This window comes from Gorilla gorilla, chromosome 12 (assembly GCF_029281585.2).
Source record: "Gorilla gorilla gorilla isolate KB3781 chromosome 12, NHGRI_mGorGor1-v2.1_pri, whole genome shotgun sequence".
Classification (NCBI taxonomy): Eukaryota; Metazoa; Chordata; class Mammalia; order Primates; family Hominidae; genus Gorilla; species Gorilla gorilla.
In genome coordinates this window covers 112665868-112693154 of record NC_073236.2, presented here as the reverse complement: position 1 = coordinate 112693154, position 27287 = coordinate 112665868, and the positions used below count along the sequence as shown (strand labels likewise).

The window sequence follows — 27287 nt, the reverse complement described above, 5'->3', positions numbered from 1 at the left end:
TTTCTTTTTAAGGAAAGGCGCCCTGCCTTTACGTGTTTCTTGCTTGGGGTGGGAGGGACTGCTTTAGGGCAGCCGGTTTTTTCAGGTTTCCCCCGGTTTTGCAGTGCGGAGACCACGGGGGCCCACTCCCCGTGGCTCCGCGGACCCCGCCCCTTACGTGCCCGGCCCCGCCCCTCACGCCGCCTGTGTCCGCGCCGCCGCAGTCTCTGCTGCTGCCGCCAAGCGCGCCCGAGGCTCCTACGCTGCCGCGCCCGGCTTCTCTCCAGCGCCCCGCGCCGTTAGCCACGTGGACCGACTCCGGCGCGCCGTCCTCACGTGGTTCCAGTGGAGTTTGCAGTCCTTCCCGCTTCTCCGTACTCGCCCCCGCCTCTGAGCTCCCTTCCCATGGCGGCCCTAGTGTTGGAGGACGGGTCGGTCCTGCGGGGCCAGCCCTTTGGGGCCGCCGTGTCGACTGCCGGGGAAGTGGGTAAGCAAGCCCGGTTAGGCTGCAGACCTTATCCCACTCTGTGATGCGCCTCTCCTCCCAACCTTCCCCGTCCAGACCCCGCCATTTTCCCGCCAGCGTACCCCCTTCCCCCATTCGGTGCCCATGGGCCCCAGCGCCATAAACCCCTCGCGATCAAGGCAGCCTCCACTGGGGCGTGCTCATCGCGCGGGGAGTGTTCCGAAGGGTGCCCTACCGGAGCCCAACCCTGCTTCTTTCTTGCAGTGTTTCAAACCGGCATGGTCGGCTACCCCGAGGCCCTCACTGATCCCTCCTACAAGGCACAGATCTTAGTGCTCACCTATCCTCTCATCGGCAACTATGGCATCCCCCAAGATGAAATGGATGAGTTCGGTCTCTGCAAGGTAGCCACACCCAGTGCTTTCTCTACATTCCTTTTCAAGTCAGTAATTGTTAACTATTAGTGAAGTAGGAGACGTTGACACCCTGCTGGGCATCCTGCAGAAAACATACCCACTGAAGTAATAAAGTCAAGGACTAAGATCACTAGTAACTGTAGTTAGGGGTTGTTAAGTGCCTTGGGAGGCACAGAGTGTTGGAGGCCTCAGGAAAAAGCTACCGCCTTTGTTAAGGGCATCAAGGCTCCAGGTATAGCTGAAAGCATTCTGTATGTAGTGAAGGCATGGATCAAGGAAAAGTAAAAGAGGTGTAAGGGAACAGCCTTGTCCAACTTGTTAGGCATGCGGAAGTCATGAGAAAAAAGCCTGCAGATAAGTTAAATCCGGTGGGCATGGAGGGACCTGAAGCCAAAGCAGAGTCAGCTTAGTTTGGTAAAGGATCCATTGAAGGTTTTTTTTTAGCAGCAGAGTCAGATGGGAGCAGTGCTTTTTAGAACTACATAAATTAGTGGAAAGAGACTGGAAACTAGGGTCACATACTTCTCTGTGACAGTGAGTGCCAGTTTACCTACAAAACCAGTGACATTATCTTCTAGACCTACTGACATGGCCTCGTCTGATTTTCTGCTTTTCAGCTGTGTTCTTACCTCTAGGTGAGAAAACTGAGTTTCTTCCTACAGTGAGGTTTCCCCTATTCCTTCACCTCTGAAATTTGGAAACTAAGTTGCCCTCTGACAGTTCAAGCATTAAAAAAAACCCAACATATAGTAATTAAGGTAATAGAGGAAGTCAATCTGGCCTAGAGTAGTATCTCTCAAAATTCGTTTGGCCTCACTGCAGGTGTAAGCCTTTAATTCTTAATTTGCCTTCCCAGCCACCCTGACGCTGGGGAGAGCGAGCTCCGGATAGAGGACGTACATGTTGTTCTTCCTGGAAAAGAATTTCTAGGTTCATCACAAACCTATAAATACACTGCATTCTAGTTGATAGTGAATTCTTGTGAATTTGGTTAACCTTTGTCAGTCATCACCTTTGTCAACTCTAGGCACACTGACAAAATTGAGTTTATAAAACTACAAAATTGAGGCCTGATTAGGATCAGGGTGGGAAAGGCCTCTTGGAGCCACTCGCACATATAAATGGATTACTCCACCTGGCCAGGGAGGGTTCTGCCAAACTATCCTTCAGATCCCTGGACAGTCTCAGAATGCAGGTTCCTTAAACTGTTCATCACCCAGCTGAATGCAGTTTAAATATGCTGATCCCTCCCACATAAACTTTCTGTGTAGCTATTAAACGCTTATCTATTGAGTAACAAGTTTATGGTTTTTTTTTTTTTTGGGGGGGGGACAAGGTCTCACTTTGTCACCCAGGCTGGAGTGCAGTGGCATAATCATGGCTCACTGCAGCCTCTGCCGCCTGAGCTCAAGTAGTCCTCCCACCTCAACCCCCCAAGTAGCTGGGACTACAGGCACCTGCCACCATGCCTGGCTACTTTTTTTGTATTTTTTGTAGAGACCGCGTATTGTCACATTGCCCAGGCTGGTATGTTATCTTTTTTTATTTAATTTTTTTTTATTTTTATTTTGCTTTGAGGTAGAGTTTCTTTCTTGTTGCTCAGGTTGGAGTGCAATGGCTCAACCTTGGCTCACTGCAACCTCCGCCTCCCGGGTTCAAGCTATTCTCCCACCTCAGCCTCCCGAGTAGCTGGGATTACAGGCATGGGCTACGATTCCCAGCTAATTTTGTATTTTTAGTAGAGACAGGGTTTCTCCATGTTGGTCAGGCTGGTTTTGAACTCCCGATCACAGGTGATCTGCCCACCTCGGCCTCCCAAAGCGCTGGGATTACAGGCGTGAGCCACCGTGCCTGGCCTTTTCTTTTTTAAATAATCCCAAATGAAGTTTGGGAGGCATGCTCAGTATTGTGCCCTGAACCTTTGTTTTTTATTTGGTAGTGTATTTTGTACCTCCCTATCTTACTCAGTTTTTAATCACACTCTATAATTAATGTTTATATGGGTGTTACCTTGTTTTCTAGCTCCCTAAGTCAGAAATAAACATCATGAAGACAGGAACCTCATCTTTTTTTGCTCATTGCTCTTTTCTCAGCATCTTTTGCAATGCCTGCACCTCAATAAATGTCTGACTGACACCATGTGCCTTGCTCTTGAGTTCTCTGTTTCGTGACAAAGACACAAATACATATTCATCATATGACGTAAATAGCAAGAGAGGAAATAAAGTATTAAAACAGCTCTAAGATGGAGGCACAAGCTGTATTGGGTGAGTGGGAGGGGCTTCACAGAGAAGGGATTTGTGATTTCGGTTTTAGATAAAGGAAGAAAGAGGCGGGGCGCGGTAGCTCATGACTTGTAATCCCAGCACTTTGGAAGGCTGAGGTGGGGGGATCGCTTGAGCCCAGGAAGTTTGAGAGCAGCCTGGCAACATAGTGAGACCCTGTCACTACAAAAAATTCAAAAAATTAGCCAGGTGTGATGATCCACACCTGTGGTCCCAACTACTCAGGAGTCTGAGGTGGGAGAATCACTTGAGCCCAGGAGATTGAGGCTGTAGTGAACCGTGTATTTGCGCCACTGCACTCTGCACTCCAGCCTGGATAACAGCAAGACCCTGTCTCAAAAAAAAAAAGGAATGGCTAGGTGCGATGGCTCACTCCTGTAATCCCAGCACTTTGGGAGGCTGAGGTGGGCAGATCACAAGGTCAGGAGATCTGAGACCATCCTGGCTAACATGGTGAAACCCCGTCTCTACTAAAAATACAAAAAATTAGCCGGGTGTGGTGGCGGGCGCCTGTAGTCCCAGCTACTCGGGAGGCTAAAGCAAGAGAATTGCTTGAATCTGGGAGGCAGAGGTTGCAGTGAGCTTAGATGTCGCCACTGCATTGCAGCCTGGGTGACAGAGTGAGACTCTGTCTCAAAAAAAAATAATAATAAATAAATAAAAAGGAAAATGTCATTTTCAGTGATCATCGGGGCACCCTGGGCCTGTGGGTTGTGTTTTGTATAGGAGAGAGCATTGTTGGTAAATGGAAATATCTATGCAAAAGCACCAAAAGTTAGGTATATTGAAGGCCATTCAGTGTGGCTGAATATAGGGTCTGTGGCCACACAATCGGGAAAATGCTGCAAAGAAATAACTTGGCCTGAGGCTTCTCACAATCTCTTTTCCATCTACAGTGGTTTGAATCCTCGGGCATCCACGTAGCAGCACTGGTAGTGGGAGAGTGCTGTCCTACTCCCAGCCACTGGAGTGCCACCCGCACCCTGCATGAGTGGCTGCAGCAGCATGGCATCCCTGGCTTGCAAGGTATGGTGGCAAGCAGGGGCATATTTGGGCAGAGCACAGCATGCCGGGATGGAAAGAATCAAGGTTTCTGTAATCTGCTGGGACCTGACTCTAAGATTGTGATAGTTGGAAGGTTTAGATTGGAGTTGGGCTGGGAGAAAGAATTGAACTATCACTCAGAAAGAAAATTTCCAACACAGGAAGGAACTCCCACCTTCCATAATCATCAGCTTAGGGCTAATCTTATTTCATCACCACCACTGGATTATTTTGATGCAAATCTCAGACATCATATCATTTCATCTACAAATAGTTCAATATCTATGCAAAAGGAATCTTTAAAAAACATGATCATAATAACGTCATACACTAAAAAAATTAATAATTCCCTAATACAAGTGTCCAGGCAATGTTTAAAATTTCCCAATTTTTTTTTTTTTTAACTGTTCATTTGAATCTTGCTCTAAACAGGGTTCACGCGTTGCATTTGGTTGATAAGTCTCTTAATCTTTGGACCTCGTAACCTATTTGAAAACAGGTCATTTTTCCTGTATCTAGTATCCCATAGTCTGCACTTACTTAGTTACACTCCTATAGTGTTACTTAGCATATTCTTTTTTTCCCTTTATATTATTTTCTATAAATGGATAGATTTAGAGTTGTTCAATTCAGATGTGATATTTTTGGCAGGAATACTTCATGGTAGTATACTTCTGTCACAATGGCCCAGGATTTTGATGCACATAGAACAGCTGTGTGTGACTGGGGCTCTGGAATGGAAGTGCTTCTGGAAGTCTAACCTCACAGATGACTGAGTTGTGGGAATGTGATCCCTAAGACTGTGCTATTTTGACAGGAGTAGACACTCGGGAGCTGACCAAGAAGTTGCGGGAACAGGGGTCTCTGCTGGGGAAGCTGGTCCAGAATGGAACAGAACCTTCATCCCTGCCATTCTTGGACCCCAATGCCCGCCCCCTGGTACCAGAGGTCTCCATTAAGGTACAGAGGTAGAGTGGGAGAGTGTTGCAAGCTCTAGCACAGTAGTTATATTCTGCCCACAATTGGGGGGTGAACACAGGAGAGAATCAAAGGAGGCTTTGAAGGTAGGAGTTGGTGCAGGCATATCTTGTACCCACTGAGCACAGCTGCCAACTGTTGCCCTTTATTCCTCTATTTCTCAGACTCCACGGGTATTCAATACAGGGGGTGCCCCTCGGATCCTTGCTTTGGACTGTGGCCTCAAGTATAATCAGATCCGATGCCTCTGCCAGCGTGGGGCTGAGGTCACTGTGGTACCCTGGGACCATGCACTAGACAGCCAAGGTGAGTAGCTGGGGCCTGTTCAGGGCCTCAGACAAGCAGCTTGGGTGGAAGATCTATCCCTTGGTCCAATTGCTAAAAGTCAGTAGGAGTTGCAGTGAAGAAGATAGACATTGGGACTTAACACTCTCATGGGCTGGGGGGCTGCAGGTGTGTCTCCTGTAATTGAAATACTGATTTTGATGTCATCTTTTCTGCCCACTCCAGAGTATGAGGGTCTCTTCTTAAGTAATGGGCCTGGTGACCCTGCCTCCTATCCCAGTGTCGTATCCACACTGAGCCGTGTTTTATCTGAGCCTAATCCCCGACCTGTCTTTGGGATCTGCCTGGGACACCAGCTATTGGCCTTAGCCATTGGGGCCAAGACTTACAAGATGAGGTGGGACTTGTGGGGAGCAGAAGGGGCCCATACTTGTGGCATGAGGGGTGGGGTGTCTCAGGAATGAGAAGAGAGTTGGTGTTTATTCGTGTTGAAATAGGAGCGGGGGGGTTGCAGGTGAGGTGGCTCCCACCTGTAATCCCAGCACTTTGGGAGGCCAAGGTGGGCAGATCACTGGAGGTCAGGAGTTCGAGACCAGCCTGGCCAACATGGTGAAACCCTGTCTCTACTAAAAATACAAAAGTTGGCCAGCCATGGTGGTGTGCGCCTGTAATCCCAGCTACTCCGGAGGCTGAGGCAGGAGAATCGCTTGAACCTGGGAGGCGGAGGTTGCAGTGAGCGGAGATCGTGCCATTGCCCTCCAGCCCGGGAAACAGAGGGAGACTCCGTCTCAAAAAAAAAAAAAAAAAAAAAAAAGGAAACAGGAGCGAGGCTACTGAGAACAGGAGATCAGTGAGAGCTAGGGTAGGTTCAGTAGTGAAGAGAGGGTGAGCAGGGCCTGTGACTCGGCATGCTTCTACCTCCAGATATGGGAACCGAGGCCATAACCAGCCCTGCTTGTTGGTGGGCTCTGGGCGCTGCTTTCTGACATCCCAGAACCATGGGTTTGCTGTGGAGACAGACTCACTGCCAGCAGACTGGGCTCCTCTCTTCACCAACGCCAATGATGGTTCCAATGAAGGCATTGTGCACAACAGCTTGCCTTTCTTCAGGTGAGCCTGGTTGACTGGGTCTGTGAAACTTTGAAGCCCTGTGGGCCTTGATGGAAAAGTAAAGCACGGCAGTGGATCCAAGTCCCCTGTCCCACTACCCACCTGGAGGCTGCCAGTGTCATGCCAGGGACCATGATGGTTTTCATGATGCAATCTCTTCAATAGTGTCCAGTTTCACCCAGAGCACCAAGCTGGCCCTTCAGATATGGAACTGCTTTTCGATATCTTTCTGGAAACTGTGAAAGAGGCCACAGCTGGGAACCCTGGGGGCCAGACAGGTAAGATCCTGAGTAGAACTGGGTTGTGGACCTAAGAACAGGGTTGGCTCCAGGATGGGCATAAGGTGGACATGCCCTGGGCAACTCCTAGATGTCTAGGAGGTTAAGGGGATTGGGGATGGGTGGCAACCAACCCAAGATACCGTTTAAGCTTCTGTTGAAAGGAACTCCAGGGTCCTGGGTCCTGGTCCTCCCTCTGCTCCTCCTGAGGTGCATAATTTGCTCTGGACTCTTCTGAAAGCGAGGGAGCTAATCCAGTTGACCTCTTGGGTCCAGCTCAGCTCTAACATTCTACGACCTTCTTTGCTTCCACAGTTAGAGAGCGGCTGACTGAGCGCCTCTGTCCCCCTGGGATTCCCACTCCCGGCTCTGGACTTCCACCACCACGAAAGGTTCTGATCCTGGGCTCAGGGGGCCTCTCCATTGGCCAAGCTGGAGAATTTGACTACTCGGGCTCTCAGGTGAGGCATGTTCCTCCCCACCCTTCTGGGTATGTGACCCTCAAGAATGGAAAGGGTCTTAAGGAGAAGGGCTAAGGTTGCAGGGAGGAAATGAACCAGATTTGGGGAATGTAGAGAAAGATGTAGTAAGAAATAGAAGTCAATTATTAGGGGCCAAGAGTACAGGGAGGGAAAGAAGAGGAGAATGCTACTCTAAGGCTCTTTGCAATTTTGCTTCTTCAGCAGAGGCTGAGATGCCATTCTTGTCCTTTTAGGCAATTAAGGCCCTGAAGGAGGAAAACATCCAGACGTTGCTGATCAACCCCAATATTGCCACAGTGCAGACCTCCCAGGGGCTGGCCGACAAGGTCTATTTTCTTCCCATAACACCTCATTATGTAACCCAGGTATGACTGGGGCAAGGCTGGAATGAAAAGAGGACTGGGCAGGGGGGCCCAGTGGTCACTCTGGGTTATTAAACTTTGATTGCCTCTCTACCCACAAGGTTCTGATGCCTGTAACTCCCCTCTCCATCCTCAGGTGATACGTAATGAACGCCCCGATGGTGTGTTACTGACTTTTGGGGGCCAGACTGCTCTGAACTGTGGTGTGGAGCTGACCAAGGCCGGGGTGCTGGCTCGGTATGGGGTCCGGGTCCTGGGCACACCAGTGGAGACCGTTGAGCTGACCGAGGATCGACGGGCCTTTGCTGCCAGAATGGCAGAGATCGGAGAGCATGTGGCTCCGAGCGAGGCAGCAAATTCTCTTGAACAGGTTGGAGGGGTGTTTGGGTAAAGGAAGAATGGTGGTGTTTTTTTTGGTAGTGTTATTTTCTTTTCTTTTTTTTTTAATTTTCTTTCCTTTTTTTTTTTTTTTTGTTTTTTTTGAGACGGAGTTTCGCTCTTGTTGCGCAGGCTGGAGTACAGTGGCGTGATCTCGGCTCATCATAACCTCCACCTCCCAGATTCAAGCGACTCTCCTGCCTCAGCTTCCTGAGTAGCTGGGATTACTGGCATGCACCACCATGCCCAGCTAATTTTGTATTTTTGGTAGAGACGGGGTTTCTCCATGTTGGTCAGGCTGATCTCGAACTCCTGACCTCAGGTGATCCACCCCCCCCTCGGCCTCCCAAATTGCTGGGGTTACAGGCGTGAGCCACTATGCCCAGCCATGTTATTTTCTTTATATCTTTTTTTATGTGGGTCAGGCACACCTTGGACAGCAGGAAATAACCTGTTTGTTCATCTCTTCCACTCATTGCAGGCCCAGGCAGCCGCTGAACGGCTGGGGTACCCTGTGCTAGTGCGTGCAGCCTTTGCCCTGGGTGGCCTGGGCTCTGGCTTTGCCTCTAACAGGGAGGAGCTCTCTGCTCTCGTGGCCCCAGCTTTTGCCCATACCAGCCAAGTGCTAGTAGACAAGTCTCTGAAGGGATGGAAGGAGATTGAGTACGAGGTGGTGAGAGACGCCTATGGCAACTGTGTCACGGTGAGTGAATGGGGGAAGGGTGGGAGTCGTGTCAGGCAGGATGAGCTTTTGGAAGAGCAGAGGCCCAGGCCAAGGTCTTTGAGAGTTGTATGTCCCTCAGACCCAGGTTAGGTGCAGCCCCAGAGGTAACAGGACCCTGGGGTGCAGCCTTCTGCCTCTCCTGACTCTGCTTGGCAGTGACCTCCATGGCACCCCCCTTCACAGGTGTGTAACATGGAGAACTTGGACCCACTGGGCATCCACACTGGTGAGTCCATAGTGGTGGCCCCTAGCCAGACACTGAATGACAGGGAGTATCAGCTCCTGAGGCAGACAGCTATCAAGGTGACCCAGCACCTGGGAATTGTTGGGGAGTGCAATGTGCAGTATGCCTTGAACCCTGAGTCTGAGCAGGTAAGCTCTAGGCCCTGGAACTGATAGTCTAGTTGTTACCCCCTCTTCTTGCATAATTTTTGGCCCTTGAGGTTGAGGTCTTTTGGGCTTACAGTCCCTGGAGTAGAAGCTGGAATCTTCTTTACTGGGGTTGGGCCTTAGAGAGGGCCCTTTTGCTAGCCATCCTACGGGGAGGGCTTATTTTCTCTCCTTTCTGAGACCTCTCCTAGACAGGGTCTTCTAGGCCAGTGACTTTATTCTCTTTCTTTGCAGTATTACATCATTGAAGTGAATGCCAGGCTCTCTCGCAGCTCTGCCCTGGCCAGTAAGGCCACAGGTTATCCACTGGCTTATGTGGCAGCCAAGCTAGCATTGGGCATCCCTTTGCCTGAGCTCAGGTACGAGGATGAGGGAGATATCACAGTGGGGAAGTGGGTCAGGGGCTGAGGAAAATATTGATGGGACAGGGAATATGAAGAGGACATTGGCCTGGATTTGTGGGAATGGAAAGAGCTATCCGGAAGCTCACCCTTTATGCTTCCTTCACTGTCCTTCTGGCATCCCACCTGCTGGACCCCAGGAACTCTGTGACAGGGGGTACAGCAGCCTTTGAACCCAGCCTGGATTATTGTGTGGTGAAGATTCCTCGATGGGACCTTAGCAAGTTCCTGCGAGTCAGCACAGAGATTGGGAGCTGCATGAAGAGCGTTGGTGAGACTCATGCCCTGGGCACCCCCATGGGGCCCCACCATGACCAAGAATCTTAAATGTCAAGAGTTCCCTGGCATGGCCTTTTACGTCCTATGGGAGCAGGTGCTTGAGACATTTCAAACTAAGATTATAGTCCTTGTCAGGAGTTGGGGAGGCATCTGGAAATCTGTGTTGGAATACAGAATCTCTGGGATAGGTGCAAGCCATCAGACTATCTCATCTCATTTTTGCAGTATCTCCTTCTCTGGCACTTTGTGCTTTGGTCAATAAATGACTTTTTTTAGTATGATGTTTACATCAGAGCAGGGCATCATAAACCTTTTTGGTAACAAGGAAATTTATTAGTGAATGATGAATGGCCGTAACATTACCCAGCAGTGGCAGAGCATGTTAGAATTGAGTTAGTATGTTTCTTTGTGGTATCCCTTTAGTTGCCGAAGACCGTCCTCTAACACATTTCAACCAAAACAAAAATATACGTGTACCAGACACAGCGCCACCAGCCTGATGGATAAGAGCATTTTGTGGTGCTCCAGATTTCCATTTAGAGCAGTAGTGGCCTTTAAACAAGTAAGTCTAAGCTCAGATATTATTTCAGAATTTTTAGAAATTCTGCAAGACTGCCAATTTTTTCCTTCTGGAGATGAATCTCTGTTATATGAAAATTAGAATAAACATGGGAATGAAGCCATAATTAAATTGTGGCAAAAAGAAGTGGATTGAAAATAGGCCAATGAAAGATTGGTTCCTAGATGAGACATTTAATTGTTTTACATCTGTTCAAGTATTCTTGGAATGTGGTCTTCTTTGGTAACTTTTTGTAACTTTTATTATACAAGTAAGAAACATGAATCATGGAAAACAAGGAAAGATAGTTTAACCAAAGAAAATAGTCACCTGTAATCTTGCCTTACAGAGATTGATTAATTCGACCGTGTATCTGCGACTGCATAATTCAGCCGTGTATCTACGACTGCATGCATTTCTAGGCATATGTGTATGCATGTATTAGGCTTCTCCTTTTTTAACAAATCTCAAAATAAAAAGTCTTACAACCACAGTTACAAAGAAATTGAACAAAATCAGTCACACTACTGTTAACATCGTAGTGTTTTTAAAACTTTTTTAAAGAAATGTAAATGTTAGGATTGTAAATAGAAAAATACACTTGGTAAGAAATACTTAAGCCCCTAGAGTAAATAGTCAGAGGAGATGAACAAAACTTTACAGGAGAAGAAATCAATAAGCAAACCTAGAGAAAAGACGGTTCCTCTCATTAGTAAATAGAAATCTAGTTAAATGAGACACTGTTTATGCCCACTTCTTAGAAGGTTGCTTAAACTTTGTATTATGAAGCACAGACTTCTATAAAGTTATTCGTACTCATCAAGGGCTATAAAATTTGTGTTACCTATTGCCTCTACATATCTGGAAATTTATCCTAAGGAGATTATCCAAAACAGAAAACATCATATCCAGTCCAGGCACGGTGGTTGTAATTAATCCCAGCACTTTGGAAAGCTCAGGTGGGAGGATCGCTTGAGCCCACGAGTTCAAGGTTGCAGTGAGCTGTGATTGTACCACTGCATTCCAGCCTGGGTGCCAGGCTAAGACCCTGTCTTTTTTGTTTGTTTGTTTGTTTGTTTGTTTGTTTGTTTGTTTGAGACGGATTTTCATTCTTGTTGCCCAGGCTGGAGTGCAATGGTGTGATCTCGGCTCACCACAATCTCTGCCTCCTGGGTTCAAGTGATTCTCGTGTCTCAGCCTCCAGAGTAACTGGGATTACAGGCATGTGCCATCACGCCTGGCTAATTTTGTATTTTAATAGAGACAGGGTTTCTCCCTGTTGGTCAGGCTGGTGTTGAACGCCCGTGCTCAGGTAATCCACCCACCTTGGCCTACCAAAGTGCTGGGATTACAGGCCACTCTGCCTGGCCGAGACCCTGTCTCTTTTTTATTTTCTTTTTTTTTTTTTTTTTTTTTTTTGAGGCAGAGTCTTCCTCTGTCTCCAGGCTGGAGTGCAGTGGTGCTATCTCGGCTCACTGCAACCTCTGCCTCCCAGGTTCAAGCGATTCGCCTGCCTCAGCCTCCTGAGTAGCTGGGACTACAGGCGCACACAACCACGCCCAGCTAATTTTTGTATTTTTAGTAGAGACGGGGGTTTCATCATATTGCTTAGGGTGGTCTCGATCTCTTAACCTTGTGATCCGCCTGCCTTGGCCTCCCAAAGTGCTGGGATTACAGGCATGAGTCACCATGCCCGGCCGACCCTGTCTCGTTAAAAAAGAAAGAAAACATCACAGCCTAACTTATAATTATGAAAACTTTTTTTTTAATACGGAGTTTTATTCTGTCACCAAGGGTGGAGTGCAATGGTGTGACTTAGCTCACTGCAGCTTGGATCTCCTAGGCTTAAGTAATCTCCCACCCCATCCTTCTGAGGAGTGAGACTACAGGTGTACACCACCACACCTTGCTAATTTTTTTTTTTTAATTATTTTTTGTAGAGAGGGAGGTCTCACTATGTTGTGCAGGCTGGTCTCAATCTGCCTTAGGTGATCCTTCTGCCTCAGCCTTCCAAAGTGTTGGATTACAGGTGAGAGCCACCAGGACTGCCTAATTGTAAACACTTAAAAGCGAAATGGGCCGGGCGCGGTGGCTCATGCCTGTAATCCCAGCACTTTGGGAGGGTGAGGTGGGCATATCATGAGGTCAGGAGTTTGAGACTAGCCTGGCCAATATGGTGAAACCCCATCTCTAGAAAATACACAAAAATTAGCTGGGTGTGGTGGCACGCACCTGTAGTCTCAGCTACTCAGGAGGCTGAGGCAGGAGAATCGCTTGACCTCAGGAAGCAGAGGTTGCAGTGAGCTGAGATTGCACCACTGACTCCAGCCTGGGTAACACAGTGAGACTACGTCTCAGAAAAAAAAAAAAAAAAAAAACTAAATGTCCTTCAGTTAGCAATTAAATTATGGCAGATCATATAAGAATTAAGTTAGTTGGCTGGGCACAGTGGCACACGCCTGTAATCCCAGCACTTTGGGAGGCCGAGGCAGGTGGATCACCTGAGGTTGGGAGTTCGAGACCAGCCTGGCCAACATGGTGAAACCCCGTCTCTACTAAAAAATACAAAAATTACCCAGGCATGGTGGCAGGTGCCTGTAATCCCAGCTACTTGGGAGGCTGAGGCAGGAGAATCACTTGAACCCAGGAGGCACAGGTTACACTGAGCTGAGATCATGCCATTGCAGTCCAGCCTGGGTGATGAGAGAAACTCCGTCTCAAGAAAGAATTAAGTTGGTGTTGATGAGGCCACGTGGCAATGTGGGAAAATGTATGATGAGGAAAAAACACAGGATGGAAATTATATGTATGCTGTGATCATATGTAAAACATACCTATGAAGGGCCCGGCACGGTGGCTCACGCCTGTAACCCCAGCACTTTGGGAGGCCGAGGCGGGTGGATCACGGGGTCAGGAGTTTGAGACCAGCTTGGCCAACATGATGAAATCCCGTCTCTAATTAGCCAGACATGGTGACATGCACCTGTAATCACAGCTACTCAGGAGGCTGAGGCAGGAGAATCTCTTGAACCCAGGAAGCAGACGTTGCAGTGAGTAGAGACCGTGCCGTTGCATTCCAGCCTGGGCAACAAGAGTGGAAGTCCATCTAAAAAAAAAAAAAAAAAAACCTATGAACCTATGAAGAAAAGTCCAGAAAGAGAAACTCTAAAATGATTGTTGTAAATGTGATTTGCTCTGCATGGATGAGTAGTAGGGATCATTTTCCTATTATCTACACTTTTTTAAAAAGTTTTAAAGAATTCCAGTTGGTGTTATGATTATGTGAATAAATCAAACCCAATAACTGGACAGCCATCAGTGGTTTGGGCCACTGTGATAAACTTCCAGTATCCAGTGTATGGGGATATATTCCAGTATCCCCATGCCCGTTTTAGGCATATTGATTCCGTATTCATTAATAAGCACAAAGCCTGAGCTTATCCATGAAAATAGCAGGGAAAAGAGCTATAAGTTAAGATTTCTTTTTGTTTGTTTGTTTGTTTTGTTTTGTTTGAGACGGAGTCTCGCTTTGTTCCCCGGGCTGGAGTGCAATGGCGCGATCGCTGCTCACTGCAAGCTCCACCTCCCGGGTTCACGCCATTTTCCTGCCTCAGCCTCTGGAGTAGCTGGGGCTACAGGCGCCCGCCACCACTCCCGGCTAATTTTTTTGTATTTTTAGTAGAGACAGGGTTTCACCATGTTAGCCAGGATGGTCTCGATCTTCTGACCTCGTGATCCTTCCGCCTCAGCCTCCCAAAGTGCTGGGATTACAGGCGTGAGCCACTGCGCCCGGCCATTAAGATTTCTTAGTTGTGAAACACCGTGAATCCCACCATCATGTGACTTGCCTTGAGAATCTCCCAGAGTCTTGACTATAGACCATAAGCATTATGGGCAGTGCCTTCTTCCCACCCCTTCCACCTCCACACCTTCATTCCTTCCATTCTGTTCTTCCAGGTGAAGTCATGGGCATTGGGCGTTCATTTGAGGAGGCCTTCCAGAAGGCCCTGCGCATGGTGGATGAGAACTGTGTGGGCTTTGATCACACAGTGAAACCAGTCAGCGATATGGTAAGTAGCTCCCCTCCCCTGGCAATACCCCTAAAATAGACCCTGCTTCTCATCGCCCCCAGACCATGAGCTTGTTACCAGTAACACTAGCAGCAGTCATCATTGGACATTTGCTTTGTTTCCACTTTGCTGAGAATTTTGAGATGTCTCATTAGCACGCAAGGGTGTATTACTAGACTTGTTTTTACAGATGAGGAAACTGAGACATAGGTTATAGAAATTGCTCAAAGCCACATAGCCAATGAGAGGTAGACCCAGGATTGGTATCCAGGTTTTTGCAGTTATACAGCCTGTGCTCTGATGTACAGTTTCCCCTTCCTGAGACAAGGGCAGCTACTTACGCTCAGGCTTTTAGATGGTCTGGCAGTAGCTTCCGTCTGTCTACCCCCTTTCTATCAGGAGTTGGAGACTCCAACAGATAAGCGGATTTTTGTGGTGGCAGCTGCTTTGTGGGCTGGTTATTCAGTGGACCGCCTGTATGAGCTCACACGCATCGACCGCTGGTTCCTGCACCGAATGAAGCGTATCATCGCACATGCCCAGCTGCTAGAACAACACCGTGGACAGCCTTTGCCGCCAGACCTGCTGCAACAGGCCAAGTGTCTTGGCTTCTCAGACAAACAGATTGCCCTTGCAGTTCTGAGGTCAGAGGTGGCAATGAGAGCTTCCGGCTGGGAAATGTGGGGCAGAACCTTTGTATCAGTGAGGGACCCTTGGGAGGGAGGCAGGAGAGTGTGGGAGAGCTTTAGAGGCTTCTGACCTTGGTTCCAAGGATATTTCCTCTCATCTGTGCCCTGGGGTCTCAACCCTCTATCAGTCTGTACCCTACTCTCGGCCTGTGTTTCAGACCCTTTTTCTATTTTAGCACAGAGCTGGCTGTTCGCAAGCTGCGTCAGGAACTGGGGATCTGTCCAGCAGTGAAACAGATTGACACAGTTGCAGCTGAGTGGCCAGCCCAGACAAATTACCTATACCTAACGTATTGGGGCACCACCCATGACCTCACCTTTCGAACACCTCATGTCCTAGTCCTTGGCTCTGGCGTCTACCGTATTGGCTCTAGCGTTGAATTTGACTGGTGTGCCGTAGGCTGCATCCAGCAGCTCCGAAAGGTCAGAGAGTTCATTTTCTTTCCAGTTTCCTTGCTATTCTGTTCATCTCTAGCAATTGCTTGGCACTAATCCTGGCATTTCCTATTAATTGCCATCCCTTACTTTGGTCATAGAGCTTTGGGGTGGGGGTCCTTTTAGGCCATCTCTCATGCCCCACATGGTACATGAATCTCTTCTCCAACACTTTGTACCTCCTTCCCTCCCAAGGCAGGGGTCCTGTACAGCTCTTTCAGAGGAAGCTGTGCTGGCAGTCTCTGAAGTAAGGGCTTTGGCTTAGTTTCTCCACGATTTTCTCCACAATTTTCCTCCCACCTGACTGCTAAGTACCCTTCCCCTCCCTCTTGCAGATGGGATATAAGACCATCATGGTGAACTATAACCCAGAGACAGTCAGCACCGACTATGACATGTGTGATCGACTCTACTTTGATGAGATCTCTTTTGAGGTGAGGGAGATGGAGGCTTCCTGGTAGCTTGGGTGGCCAGGATCGAGTAGAACAGCTGGCTGACCTAAGATTCTTTGAAACTTGGTGGCGGCTGAGGGAAGCAGTGAGCAGGAAGGCTCAGATTCCTGCCCTCTTTTGCTGCCACCACTTGTTTCTCTCCCTGCAACGTAGGTGGTGATGGACATCTATGAGCTCGAGAACCCTGAAGGTGTGATCCTATCTATGGGTGGACAGCTGCCCAACAACATGGCCATGGCGTTGCATCGGCAGCAGTGCCGGGTGCTGGGCACCTCCCCTGAAGCCATTGACTCGGCTGAGAACCGTTTCAAGTTTTCTCGGCTCCTTGACACCATTGGTATCAGCCAGCCTCAGTGGAGGGAGCTCAGTGACCTCGAGGTGGGCTGGGACCTGGTGGGTTACCCGGAGGCTGGATGATGCTTGGGGGTAAGTGTGAACAACTCAGCTAAGCTCCCTGCCTCCTGTAGTCTGCTCGCCAATTCTGCCAGACCGTGGGGTACCCCTGTGTGGTGCGCCCCTCCTATGTGCTGAGCGGTGCTGCTATGAATGTGGCCTACACGGATGGAGACCTGGAGCGCTTCCTGAGCAGCGCAGCAGCCGTCTCCAAAGAGCATCCTGTGGTCATCTCCAAGTTCATCCAGGAGGCTAAGGTGGGAGGCTGCAGACAGTGAAGTCTCTGAGGGCATGCTGCCAGCCCTGGAGGAGACTTCCTTCTCTGGTCCAGCAGAATCATAGGCACCAGGGCTGGGAACAGTGGGCTATGTGGGGCTCGTTAAAGGAAGAGACAATCCTAGAGTAAGTGAGAGAAGAAAGTGGCCCTATGTCCCACTGTCTGTGTCCCCCCGCTAGGAGATTGATGTGGATGCCGTGGCCTCTGATGGTGTGGTGGCAGCCATTGCCATCTCTGAGCATGTGGAGAATGCAGGTGTGCATTCAGGTGATGCGACGCTGGTGACCCCCCCACAAGATATCACTGCCAAAACCCTGGAGCGGATCAAAGCCATTGTGCATGCTGTGGGCCAGGAGCTACAGGTCACAGGACCCTTCAATCTGCAGCTCATTGCCAAGGTAATAAGGCTAAAGGAAAGAACTAAAGGGCCACAGCTCTTGCATGTTCTGTGCTGGCCACAGTGCCATGAAGCCCTGCACTGTCTCCTGCCTTCTTCCAAGTAGGCAGGGAAGCTGGAGGGAAAGGGCTGTAGCTAGAGCTTATGGTGTTGGGGCTTATGACAGTCAGTCACCCTGAACCCTGCTCAGTCTGATCCCCCAGAGCTGAGGACTGAGAGGAAGAGTCTAGGCCTATAGATAGTGTCAGCAAGGCCAACCTGCAGAAGGCCTGACCAGTCTTCTCTGCCCCAGGATGACCAGCTGAAAGTTATTGAATGCAACGTACGTGTCTCTCGCTCCTTCCCCTTCGTTTCCAAGACACTGGGTGTGGACCTAGTAGCCTTGGCCACGCGGGTCATCATGGGGGAAGAAGTGGAACCTGTGGGGCTAATGACTGGTTCTGGAGTCGTGGGAGTAAAGGTAAGGAATATCGAAACCCTTGGGGTTAGCAGAAAAATAGCGGGAGAGAGTTCACTCACCACACAGAGTTGTCAGTCAGCATGTAAACCAGGCACTGACTGCAAGGCATTGCCGGATCGTGGGGGTAATGAGGTGGTCATTGTCCCTTAAGAGCTTACTTTATGGTAATGGGAGGGAAGAGAAGTTGGATCCCCAAAAAAGCTTTGGTATAGAACAGTCCGTGGTAAAACTACATATTCGACCTGTAAACAGAATGCTGCAGGAGTTCAAGAGACAGGAGGTGCTGCTTCCAAAAGGGGTGATCTGGGAAGGCTTGAGCGAAGGGGTGCTATTTGAATTGAGTTTTGAAGGATGGTTAAGGTTTTTTATTTGCAAGGGCACATCCTAAGCAGAAGCTGAGGGACGACCCCAAGTACGTTTGGAAAGCAGGAGGGCACACAGAGAGGGCAGGCTGACCCTGCCATTCAGATGGGATCAAGAACGGTACTGTGTCCGTCTCTGCTGGTGAGGGAGGAGGTCCTCTCACACCTTGGCCCTCTCTCTTCCCTCCCGCCCCTTTAGGTGCCTCAGTTCTCCTTCTCCCGCTTGGCGGGTGCTGACGTGGTGTTGGGTGTGGAAATGACCAGTACTGGGGAGGTGGCCGGCTTTGGGGAGAGCCGCTGTGAGGCATACCTCAAGGCCATGCTAAGCACTGGCTTTAAGATCCCCAAGAAGAATATCCTGCTGACCATTGGCAGCTATAAGGTATCAGAATCCAGGAGGGCTTCCCGAGGGCCGTGGCTCCCTGGGCCAGGGCTGACCTTGAAATGGAAGACAGGAAGAAAACAATTTCATCCTTCTGTTTGGTTTCAGAACAAAAGTGAGCTGCTCCCAACTGTGCGGCTACTGGAGAGCCTGGGCTACAGCCTCTATGCCAGTCTCGGCACAGCTGACTTCTACACTGAGCATGGCGTCAAGGTGCAGGAACTCTGGCAACCTACCCCACTGCTGCCCTTCCCCAAGGGGGTGAAAATACTGCACCAAAGAACTATCTGGGCTGGGCACGGTGGCATATGCCTGTAGTCCCAGATACTCAGGAGGCTAAGGCAGGAGAATCTCTTGAGCCCAGGAGGTAGAGGCTGCAGTGAGCTGCGAGTGTGCAGTGAGTGCACCATTGCACTCCAGCTTGGGAAACAGTGAGATGCTGTCTCAAAAAAAAAAAAAAAAAAAAACAAAGAATTATCTCCTATTCCCCTGCTTTTATTATTACCGTTATACTAGTAAGCTATATTCCATGCAGAAAGCAGAATACACAGGAAGCAAAGAGAAAAGTCTCTTAAAATCTCTCTACCACTGTTCTGATATTTTTCCTTCCAGGATTTTCTCTGTGTACATGTGTGTGAGCTCATACTGCACCTAGTCCTTGGTAACCCATCTTACTTAGTGTAGATATCTTTCCTGCCAAGAAATACACTTTGCCAGTATCAAATAGAGGCAGCCCTCGGTGCCCACCCTATGGGTCCTCAGTTTCCTCATCATGGGCTCCTGGGCCAGCTCCTCTCCCTTAAGGCTAGCCTTCCTGACCGCTGCCAGACTCAGTTTGGCCCTGACCTTGACTCCGGGTTGGCAGGTAACAGCTGTGGACTGGCACTTTGAGGAGGCTGTGGATGGTGAGTGCCCACCACAGCGGAGCATCCTGGAGCAGCTAGCTGAGAAAAACTTTGAGCTGGTGATTAACCTGTCAATGCGTGGAGCTGGGGGCCGGCGTCTCTCTTCCTTTGTCACCAAGGGCTACCGCACCCGACGCTTGGCTGCTGACTTCTCCGTGCCCCTAATCATCGATATCAAGTGCACCAAACTCTTTGTGGAGGTAACTGAGACCCATGTGCTGGGAGGGAGACTGCCAGTGTTGATGGGAAGAAGAAAGAGGGAGGAGTGAGTATGGAACAGCCATGCTAGTAATAAAGCTTTGTGGCTACAGAGGGAGAGCTGGTGGGTATAGAGTGTGCAGAGCCTGGTTTATGGGAAAACCACATCTCTCCCTACAACTCCCAGGATCACCCTTCCCTTAAAGCTGACTGCTTTCCACTTGCAGGCCCTAGGCCAGATCGGGCCAGCCCCTCCTTTGAAGGTGCATGTTGACTGTATGACCTCCCAAAAGCTTGTGCGACTGCCGGGTAAGTCTTTGGGGAGAACTTGGCTTCTGAACACTGGCAGCCCCTGGCATAGAGACCTGCAGTGTGGTGAAGGATGGCTGGGGGGCCCACTCTTTGTCCTGGACTGCACAGACTGAAGACCCCAGAATGTTTCTCACTCTTTCATTCCTTAATCCACAGTGTCCACAGTGGCCTTGTCTGAGGAATTTTTTTTTTTTTTTTTTTTTTTTTTTTGAGACAGAGTCTTACTCCATCGCCCAGGTTGGAGTGCAGTGGTGTGATATCGGCTCACTGCAACCTCCGCCTCCCAGGTTCAAGCGATTTTCCTGCCTCAGCCTCCCAAGTAGCTGGGATTACAGGCGTGTGCTACCACACCAGGCTAATTTTTGTGTTTTTAGTAGAGACGGGGTTTCACCATGTTGGTCAGGTTGGTCTCGAACTCCTGATCTCAGGTGATCCGCCCACCTCGGCCTCCCAAAGTGCTAGGATTACAGGCGTGAGCCACCATGTCCAGCTCACCCTTCCTATTTCTGAATCTTCCTGTAATCTTGCTGCTTCCATTTTCTCCCAGGATTGATTGATGTCCATGTGCACCTGCGGGAACCAGGTGGGACACATAAGGAGGACTTTGCTTCAGGCACAGCCGCTGCCCTGGCTGGGGGTATCACCATGGTGTGTGCCATGCCTAATACCCGGCCCCCCATCATTGACGCCCCTGCTCTGGCCCTGGCCCAGAAGGTGAGCCACTGCACTCTTCCTGGTATTGGAGACCCATATGCCCCCACCAGCCACCCTTGCTTCCCTGAGCCCTTTTCCTTCTGCCCCGCCCTATGGGCCCAGGCCACTGGTGCCAGGCTAGCCTGTGTGGGCATGGGTGCCAGTGAGCCTTACCTCTGTGTATCCTCTCCAGCTGGCAGAGGCTGGCGCCCGGTGCGACTTTGCGCTATTCCTTGGGGCCTCGTCTGAAAATGCAGGAACCTTGGGCACCGTGGCCGGGTCTGCAGCCGGGCTGAAGCTTTACCTCAATGAGACCTTCTCTGAGCTGCGGCTGGACAGCGTGGTCCAGTGGATGGAGGTAGGGAGTGTGCATGTGGCAGGAGGCCACCACCCAGTGTCTCCTGGCTTGTGGGCGCCTGCCTAAGTGGGCTGGTAGCAGTGAGGATTCAGGGGAGCTCCTGGGGACTCTGGGCTCTGATGAGCACAGTCAGAGATTCTGCACACTCCTTCATCAGTTCTTTCTGCTCCTAGCATTTCGAGACATGGCCCTCCCACCTCCCCATTGTGGCTCACGCGGAGCAGCAAACCATGGCTGCTGTCCTCATGGTGGCTCAGCTCACTCAGCGCTCAGTGCACATATGTCACGTGGCACGGAAGGAGGAGGTAAGAGTACACCTGAGATCCTGCTGTCCCTGTTGCTTTCCCAGTAACACCAAAGGTCAGGGTAGTCCTTAGGGGCAGGAGACAGCAGGAGGAGAGTCTGGAGACAGCGGGAGGAGGGTCTCGAGCCAGCACTCTTGCAGGTCTACATCATCATTTTTTGAGCAGGGATGTTGGCCAATGGGACTTTGTGTAGGGCAAGGCATATGAGTGGTGCCTCTTCTGGATCTTCCCATTGTTCCCCAGATCCTGCTAATTAAAGCTGCAAAGGCACGGGGCTTGCCAGTGACCTGCGAGGTGGCTCCCCACCACCTGTTCCTAAGCCATGATGACCTGGAGCGCCTGGGGCCTGGGAAGGGGGAGGTCCGGCCTGAGCTTGGCTCCCGCCAGGATGTGGAAGCCCTGTGGGAGAACATGGCTGTCATCGACTGCTTTGCCTCAGACCATGGTGAGAGAATACAGCATGTACCTCCTCTGCCCAGTGGGGCTTGTGGGACAGCCCTAGCAAGAAAATGGGAAGCAGGCCAGGCCTCAGGACTCTACTAGGACAGGGTCTTGATCCGTATGGGACCCTAGCCTCTAGGGTACCTGGTCTGTGATAGGTGCCTGATAAATACTTGTTGAAAGAATGAATGAGCCAGTGAGTAGAACTGCAAATGAAAGAATACATGGGTAAAAGTGTGGGCTCCAGAAGATGGCAGCAGTCCTGTTGCCCTTGTTTCTAGTTCCCAGAAAAAATGAGCATTGGGAGTGGTAGTGAGCATAAGGAGGTTGTTGGAAGTGCAGTCCTGGGGTGTGAGTGACTTCCTAGACATGGAGGTGATTGGTCCTGAGGGTAATGGCTTTCTTTCTCCCAGCTCCCCATACCTTGGAGGAGAAGTGTGGGTCCAGGCCCCCACCTGGGTTCCCAGGGTTAGAGACCATGCTGCCACTACTCCTGACGGCTGTAAGCGAGGGCCGGCTCAGCCTGGACGACCTGCTGCAGCGATTGCACCACAATCCTCGGCGCATCTTTCACCTGCCCCCGCAGGAGGACACCTATGTGGAGGTGTGGGGATGAGGCCCAGAGCAGGAGGGGGGCTCTCCAGCCCTAGGATATGTTGTCTGGGGATCCTTTCCCTAACATAACCCACGTCCTCTGGGCAGGTGGATCTGGAGCATGAGTGGACAATCCCCAGCCACATGCCCTTCTCCAAGGCCCACTGGACACCTTTTGAAGGGCAGAAAGTGAAGGGCACCGTCCGCCGTGTGGTCCTGCGAGGGGAGGTTGCCTATATCGATGGGCAGGTATGCAAGTAGCCCCTGCCTGATCTCAGTAGTGCCCTCTTCTGCACCACGTTCATTTCTTCCCTACCCAGCACATCTACACTGTCCCACTATGTGCACCACTGCCCTGGACCAGGGGTTGGGGGCACAGCTCCCCCAAGGTGCTTTTTGTCCTTGCTGACATCTACCCCTTTAGAACCTGAGTTCTCTCTGCTCCCTCCTGAGTGCCCTGCCTTCTGCCTGCAGGTTCTGGTACCCCCGGGCTATGGACAGGATGTACGGAAGTGGCCACAGGGGGCTGTTCCTCAGCTCCCACCCTCAGCCCCTGCCACCAGTGAGATGACCACGGTATCCACACTACTGGGCTAGGGGGCTGGGAGGTGTTAGTCTCAGGGCAGGATGAACAGCTTGAACATTTTCATTGGTGGTTCAGGAACAATTGGGGTTTTCTTGAGGGACTGAATTTGAAGTGGGGTTGGGCCAATTATTTTTTTAAAATGCTGGGCCAGGCCAGATGTGGTGGCTCACGCTTGTAATCCCAGCACTTTGGGAGGCCAAGGCAGGCGGATCATCTGAGGTCAGGAGTTTAAGACCAGCCTAGCCAACATGGTGAAACCCCATCTCTACTAAAAATAAAAAAATTAGCCAGGCGTGGTGGTGCACATCTGTAATCCCAGCTACTTGGGAGGCTGAGGCAGGAGAATTGCTTGAACCCAGAAAGTCACGCCACTGCACTCCAGCCTGAGCGACAGAACGAGACTCCATCTCAAAAGAAAAAAAAAAAAAAAACAACTCTGGGCCAACGTTATCCCTCCAGACACCTGAAAGACCCCGCCGTGGCATCCCAGGGCTTCCTGATGGCCGCTTCCATCTGCCGCCCCGAATCCATCGAGCCTCCGACCCAGGTTTGCCAGGTAAGAGTGGGGTTCCTGTGACTCAGAGACTGTGTAGGGACAGGATCCACTTCTTCCCAGTGCCTCGCCTTTCTCTACTTACATGTCCTCCTCTCCATCCCTTTATCCTCGTCTGATCTGCCGTGCCATCCTTTGCCTAAACAAGTCTCCCCAGTGTGAGTAGACATCTCACAGCTTCTCACATGCCCTTTTTTGTTGTGGGCAGCTGTGTTCCTCCGCCCAGGAGCTGGGATCCCACGGGGCAGCAGAGCGTGGGGTAAATCCAGGTTGTTGGTTGGTGTGAGTCTGGCCGTTCCTCTTGCCTAGGATGCCTTTGCCAACTGGGAGAGCCCCGGGAGGGCACCACTGCTCCCATATAACACAGCCCCATGGGAAGCCACCTGTCTGTCCCCAGAGCTGCTGCAGCCCCCTGCCCTCCCCTAACCTGCTATATTACTGTGTTGTGAATTGGTTTAACACATACACTGTGATTCAGAGTTCCTGGGAATATGGGGTTTCTTTCCAAACCTCAGCCATAAATGTATATCTGTCCTCTTGTCCTGTTTGCAGCTGAGGAGCCAAAGGAGAAGTCCTCTCGGAAGGTAGCCGAGCCAGGTGAGACTCCACCCTGACACACACTCACCTCAGGGACCTCTGATCTGGCCTTGGTAGGAGGAACCCTCTGACCAGCCTTTTCTGCCCCATCCCTCACTGCAGAGCTGATGGGAACCCCTGATGGCACCTGCTACCCTCCACCACCAGTACCTAGACAGGCATCTCCCCAGAACCTGGGGACCCCTGGCTTGCTGCACCCCCAGACCTCACCCCTGCTGCACTCATTAGTGGGCCAACATATCCTGTCCGTCCAGCAGTTCACCAAGGATCAGGTGCCTGGGGCAGGGAGGATGGGACCACCCAGAGCTTTGAGGATTTGGAAAGCTGGGGCTAGGACCTTTCTAGCTAACTTGGGCTCTTTCTTAGATGTCTCACCTGTTCAATGTGGCACACACACTGCGTATGATGGTGCAGAAGGAGCGTAGCCTCGACATCCTGAAGGTCAGGATCAGGGCCGGGGGGGTAGGGTCCAGGCCATCGCCTGCCCTTGGGCCGCATCAGCGCAGGGCCGCGCAGTGGTCAGAGTGGGTCTTCCTCCCCCTGCCATCCCGTCCCCTTATGCTAGTCCATCCCTCTGCTGCTGTAGATCTTCCCCCACGTTTTCCCTCCCCAAAGCAGGATTTAGCTGGCTGGGGAGGCCCTGAGCATGAGACCATCGCCCCACTAGTGGGGTCTTCTGGTCTGGGCTGCTGCAGTCATGGGAGAGAGCTAGGGTGTGTCCTCCTTTCCCAGCTCGTTCAGACACTTAATGATGGGTGGTTTTCTGGAGGCAGAGCCTTTAGCTCAGAGTGACACCAGTGGTGGAAACGTCAAGGCTCTGACAGGTCACAGGGGAGGTTTGGGTGCAGAAGGGTCCTCACAGCACCCCTCAAGTGTCAGTTGGGGTGGTGGTGCCTACCTGGAGTTTCCCCAGGGTGGACACGCATACGTACACCTTCCACCTTGCTCTTTCCCTAGGGGAAGGTCATGGCCTCCATGTTCTATGAAGTGAGCACACGGACCAGCAGCTCCTTTGCAGCAGCCATGGCCCGGCTGGGAGGTGCTGTGCTCAGCTTCTCGGAAGCCACATCGTCCGTCCAGAAGGGCGAATCCCTGGCTGACTCCGTGCAGACCATGAGCTGCTATGCCGACGTCGTCGTGCTCCGGCACCCCCAGCCTGGAGCAGTGGAGGTGAGGCCAGCCTGGGTACTGAGATGGGGTTAAGAAGGCTGGACCCAGGGGCATAAGAACCCTTCTGCCCACGTTTTCTGTGTTTTGGGCCAGATGAGTGAGGGGACCCCAGAAGAGGGGGACTGGCAGCTGGGGGGCCTCTGAGCTGCAAAAGACAGGATTTTCCCCTTTTTTCCAGCTGGCCGCCAAGCACTGCCGGAGGCCAGTGATCAATGCTGGGGATGGGGTCGGAGAGCACCCCACCCAGGCCCTGCTGGACATCTTCACCATCCGTGAGGAGCTGGGAACTGTCAATGGCATGACGGTGAGGGTGGTGGCAGGGGTTGGATCCCTGCCAGGGGACGATCTAGAGAGGGAGGCAGGAAGTGGTTACCCCGGTCCAGGACAGCTGCATCAAGGAGGCCTTCATTCTGCTCCAGAGGCTTTTAAAAGCTTGGAAATGATGTCGGGGGGCACTCAGTCTGGGATCCCTGTGGTGACTGGGTTCCTCCCCTAGATCACGATGGTGGGTGACCTGAAGCACGGACGCACAGTACATTCCCTGGCCTGCCTGCTCACCCAGTATCGTGTCAGCCTGCGCTACGTGGCACCTCCCAGCCTGCGCATGCCACCCACTGTGCGGGGCTTTGTGGCCTCCCGCGGCACCAAGCAGGTGAGACCCTCACAGCCCAGCCTGGAAGCCATGGAGATGTGGGTTGGGCAGTCAGAGCCCAGCGCTGCATCCACCATGGCTCTCCTCACCCTCCAGGAGGAATTCGAGAGCATTGAGGAGGCGCTGCCTGACACCGATGTGCTCTACATGACTCGAATCCAGAAGGAACGATTTGGCTCTACCCAGGAGTACGAAGCTGTGAGTGCTGGGCTTGAGGAAGAAGCCAGGGCTGCTGCCGTAGGGCATCAGATATGAGGACAGAAAGGCTGGGCTGAGGGCTGGGTCACAGCTATTAAACTTCACATCTGTCAATTGCCATAGCTGCATGTGGGTGTGGAGGGGACCCCAGTGGAGCCCAGACTTGTGTCCTCTGTAGGCACTCCTACCCCAAGGCACTAATGGGGACCCCATCTGCCTTGCAGTGCTTTGGTCAGTTCATCCTCACTCCCCACATCATGACCCGGGCCAAGAAGAAGATGGTGGTGATGCACCCGATGCCCCGTGTCAACGAGATAAGGTGGTGCAGCATCAGAGTCAGAGACTGCCTCGGGGCTGGTGGAGGGGAGGAGACTTAGTCCTGGACAAGCCATCCATGGGCTGCACGATAACACTTCCTTTTTTTTTTTTTTTTTTTTTTTTGCAGCGTGGAAGTGGACTCGGATCCCCGCGCAGCCTACTTCCGCCAGGCTGAGAACGGCATGTACATCCGCATGGCTCTGTTAGCCACCGTGCTGGGCCGTTTCTAGGGCCTGGCTTCCTCAGCCTCTTCTCTTTAGGCCCAGCTGCTGGGCAAGGAATTCCAGTGCCTCCTACGGGGGCAGCACACTTAGATATTCCTGGACATCCAGATAGCTCACATGTGCTGACCACACTTCAGGCTCTGGACTGGAGCTCTCTGGCATGGGGGTGGGGCCTCAGATGCTGGGGCCCAGTCTGCCCCATCTTCATTCCTGCACCTTAAACCTGTACAGTCATTTTTCTACTGACTTAATAAACAGCCGAGCTGTCCCTTGATGCTGAGTGTAGTAGAACAGAGCTTTCTTTTAGAAAATTGAGCAGATTCCCAAATTATAAGAGCAGCCTCACCAGGCAGGGCTCTGGCTAGGGCTGCGTGCCCACACTCGGCATTTTCACACTCGTGACTCTTTGGGACTCGGCAGGAGCGTGTTAACTCTGTGCTCTCTGAGTCCTGTGTCGTGCTGATGCCAGCGCTTACCTGGGGGCTCTGGCTGGTGTCCAGCCCTCCTTCCTCAATTCAGTTGACTCAAAGACCTGACAGAGAGTTCTGCCCTCTTCCTGACACTGGGAGAACACTCATCAGGGTAAAAGGAAGGCTGAGCACTGCGGCCTGTCTGAGGCCAGGCCTTGACTCTTCCTCACTCTTTCTGGTTAGTCCTCCTCCAGTGGCTAAGGCTGCCATTGCATTCTCAAAACCACCCTGGAGTTCTTCAGCCACTGTCACTATTAGGAGCCCCTCCTATTTCCCATCCCTGGGAGCCTCTGCCTGACATTGGACAGAGGGGCAGATGCCATGGAGGGCTGAGGAGCACTTTGGCTTGGAGACCCCAGGGCAGGAGCCTAAGGGCAGTA

At 51.3% G+C, this 27287-nt stretch overlaps 1 protein-coding gene across 2 annotated transcripts; it reads left to right on the top strand.

Annotated features, from left to right (window-relative positions):
* Window positions 1-14: 14 nt before the first annotated feature.
* CAD (carbamoyl-phosphate synthetase 2, aspartate transcarbamylase, and dihydroorotase) lies at window positions 15-26717 on the top strand. Of its 2 annotated transcripts, XM_019021274.3 has the most exons (45): window positions 15-466; window positions 710-849; window positions 4043-4172; window positions 5008-5150; window positions 5333-5474; window positions 5679-5850; window positions 6378-6563; window positions 6729-6841; window positions 7157-7302; window positions 7557-7688; window positions 7822-8055; window positions 8545-8766; window positions 8971-9159; window positions 9412-9536; window positions 9719-9849; window positions 14374-14486; window positions 14886-15130; window positions 15352-15598; window positions 15946-16044; window positions 16216-16440; window positions 16530-16712; window positions 16912-17130; window positions 17422-17589; window positions 18151-18333; window positions 18442-18546; window positions 19199-19438; window positions 19664-19745; window positions 20296-20462; window positions 20635-20799; window positions 20973-21104; window positions 21348-21549; window positions 21959-22149; window positions 22248-22388; window positions 22614-22715; window positions 23185-23281; window positions 23487-23537; window positions 23831-23875; window positions 23978-24147; window positions 24242-24316; window positions 24833-25045; window positions 25224-25349; window positions 25542-25697; window positions 25794-25895; window positions 26120-26214; window positions 26341-26717. In XM_019021274.3, exons 1-45 carry the CDS (start codon window positions 385-387, stop codon window positions 26441-26443), a joined length of 6729 nt encoding a protein of 2242 aa, XP_018876819.3. In that variant the 5' UTR covers window positions 15-384; the 3' UTR covers window positions 26444-26717. The 2 variants fall into 2 exon arrangements, with proteins under 2 accessions (XP_018876819.3, XP_004029035.3); XM_004028986.5 differs by lacking the exon at window positions 23487-23537.
* Window positions 26718-27287: the final 570 nt, after the last annotated feature.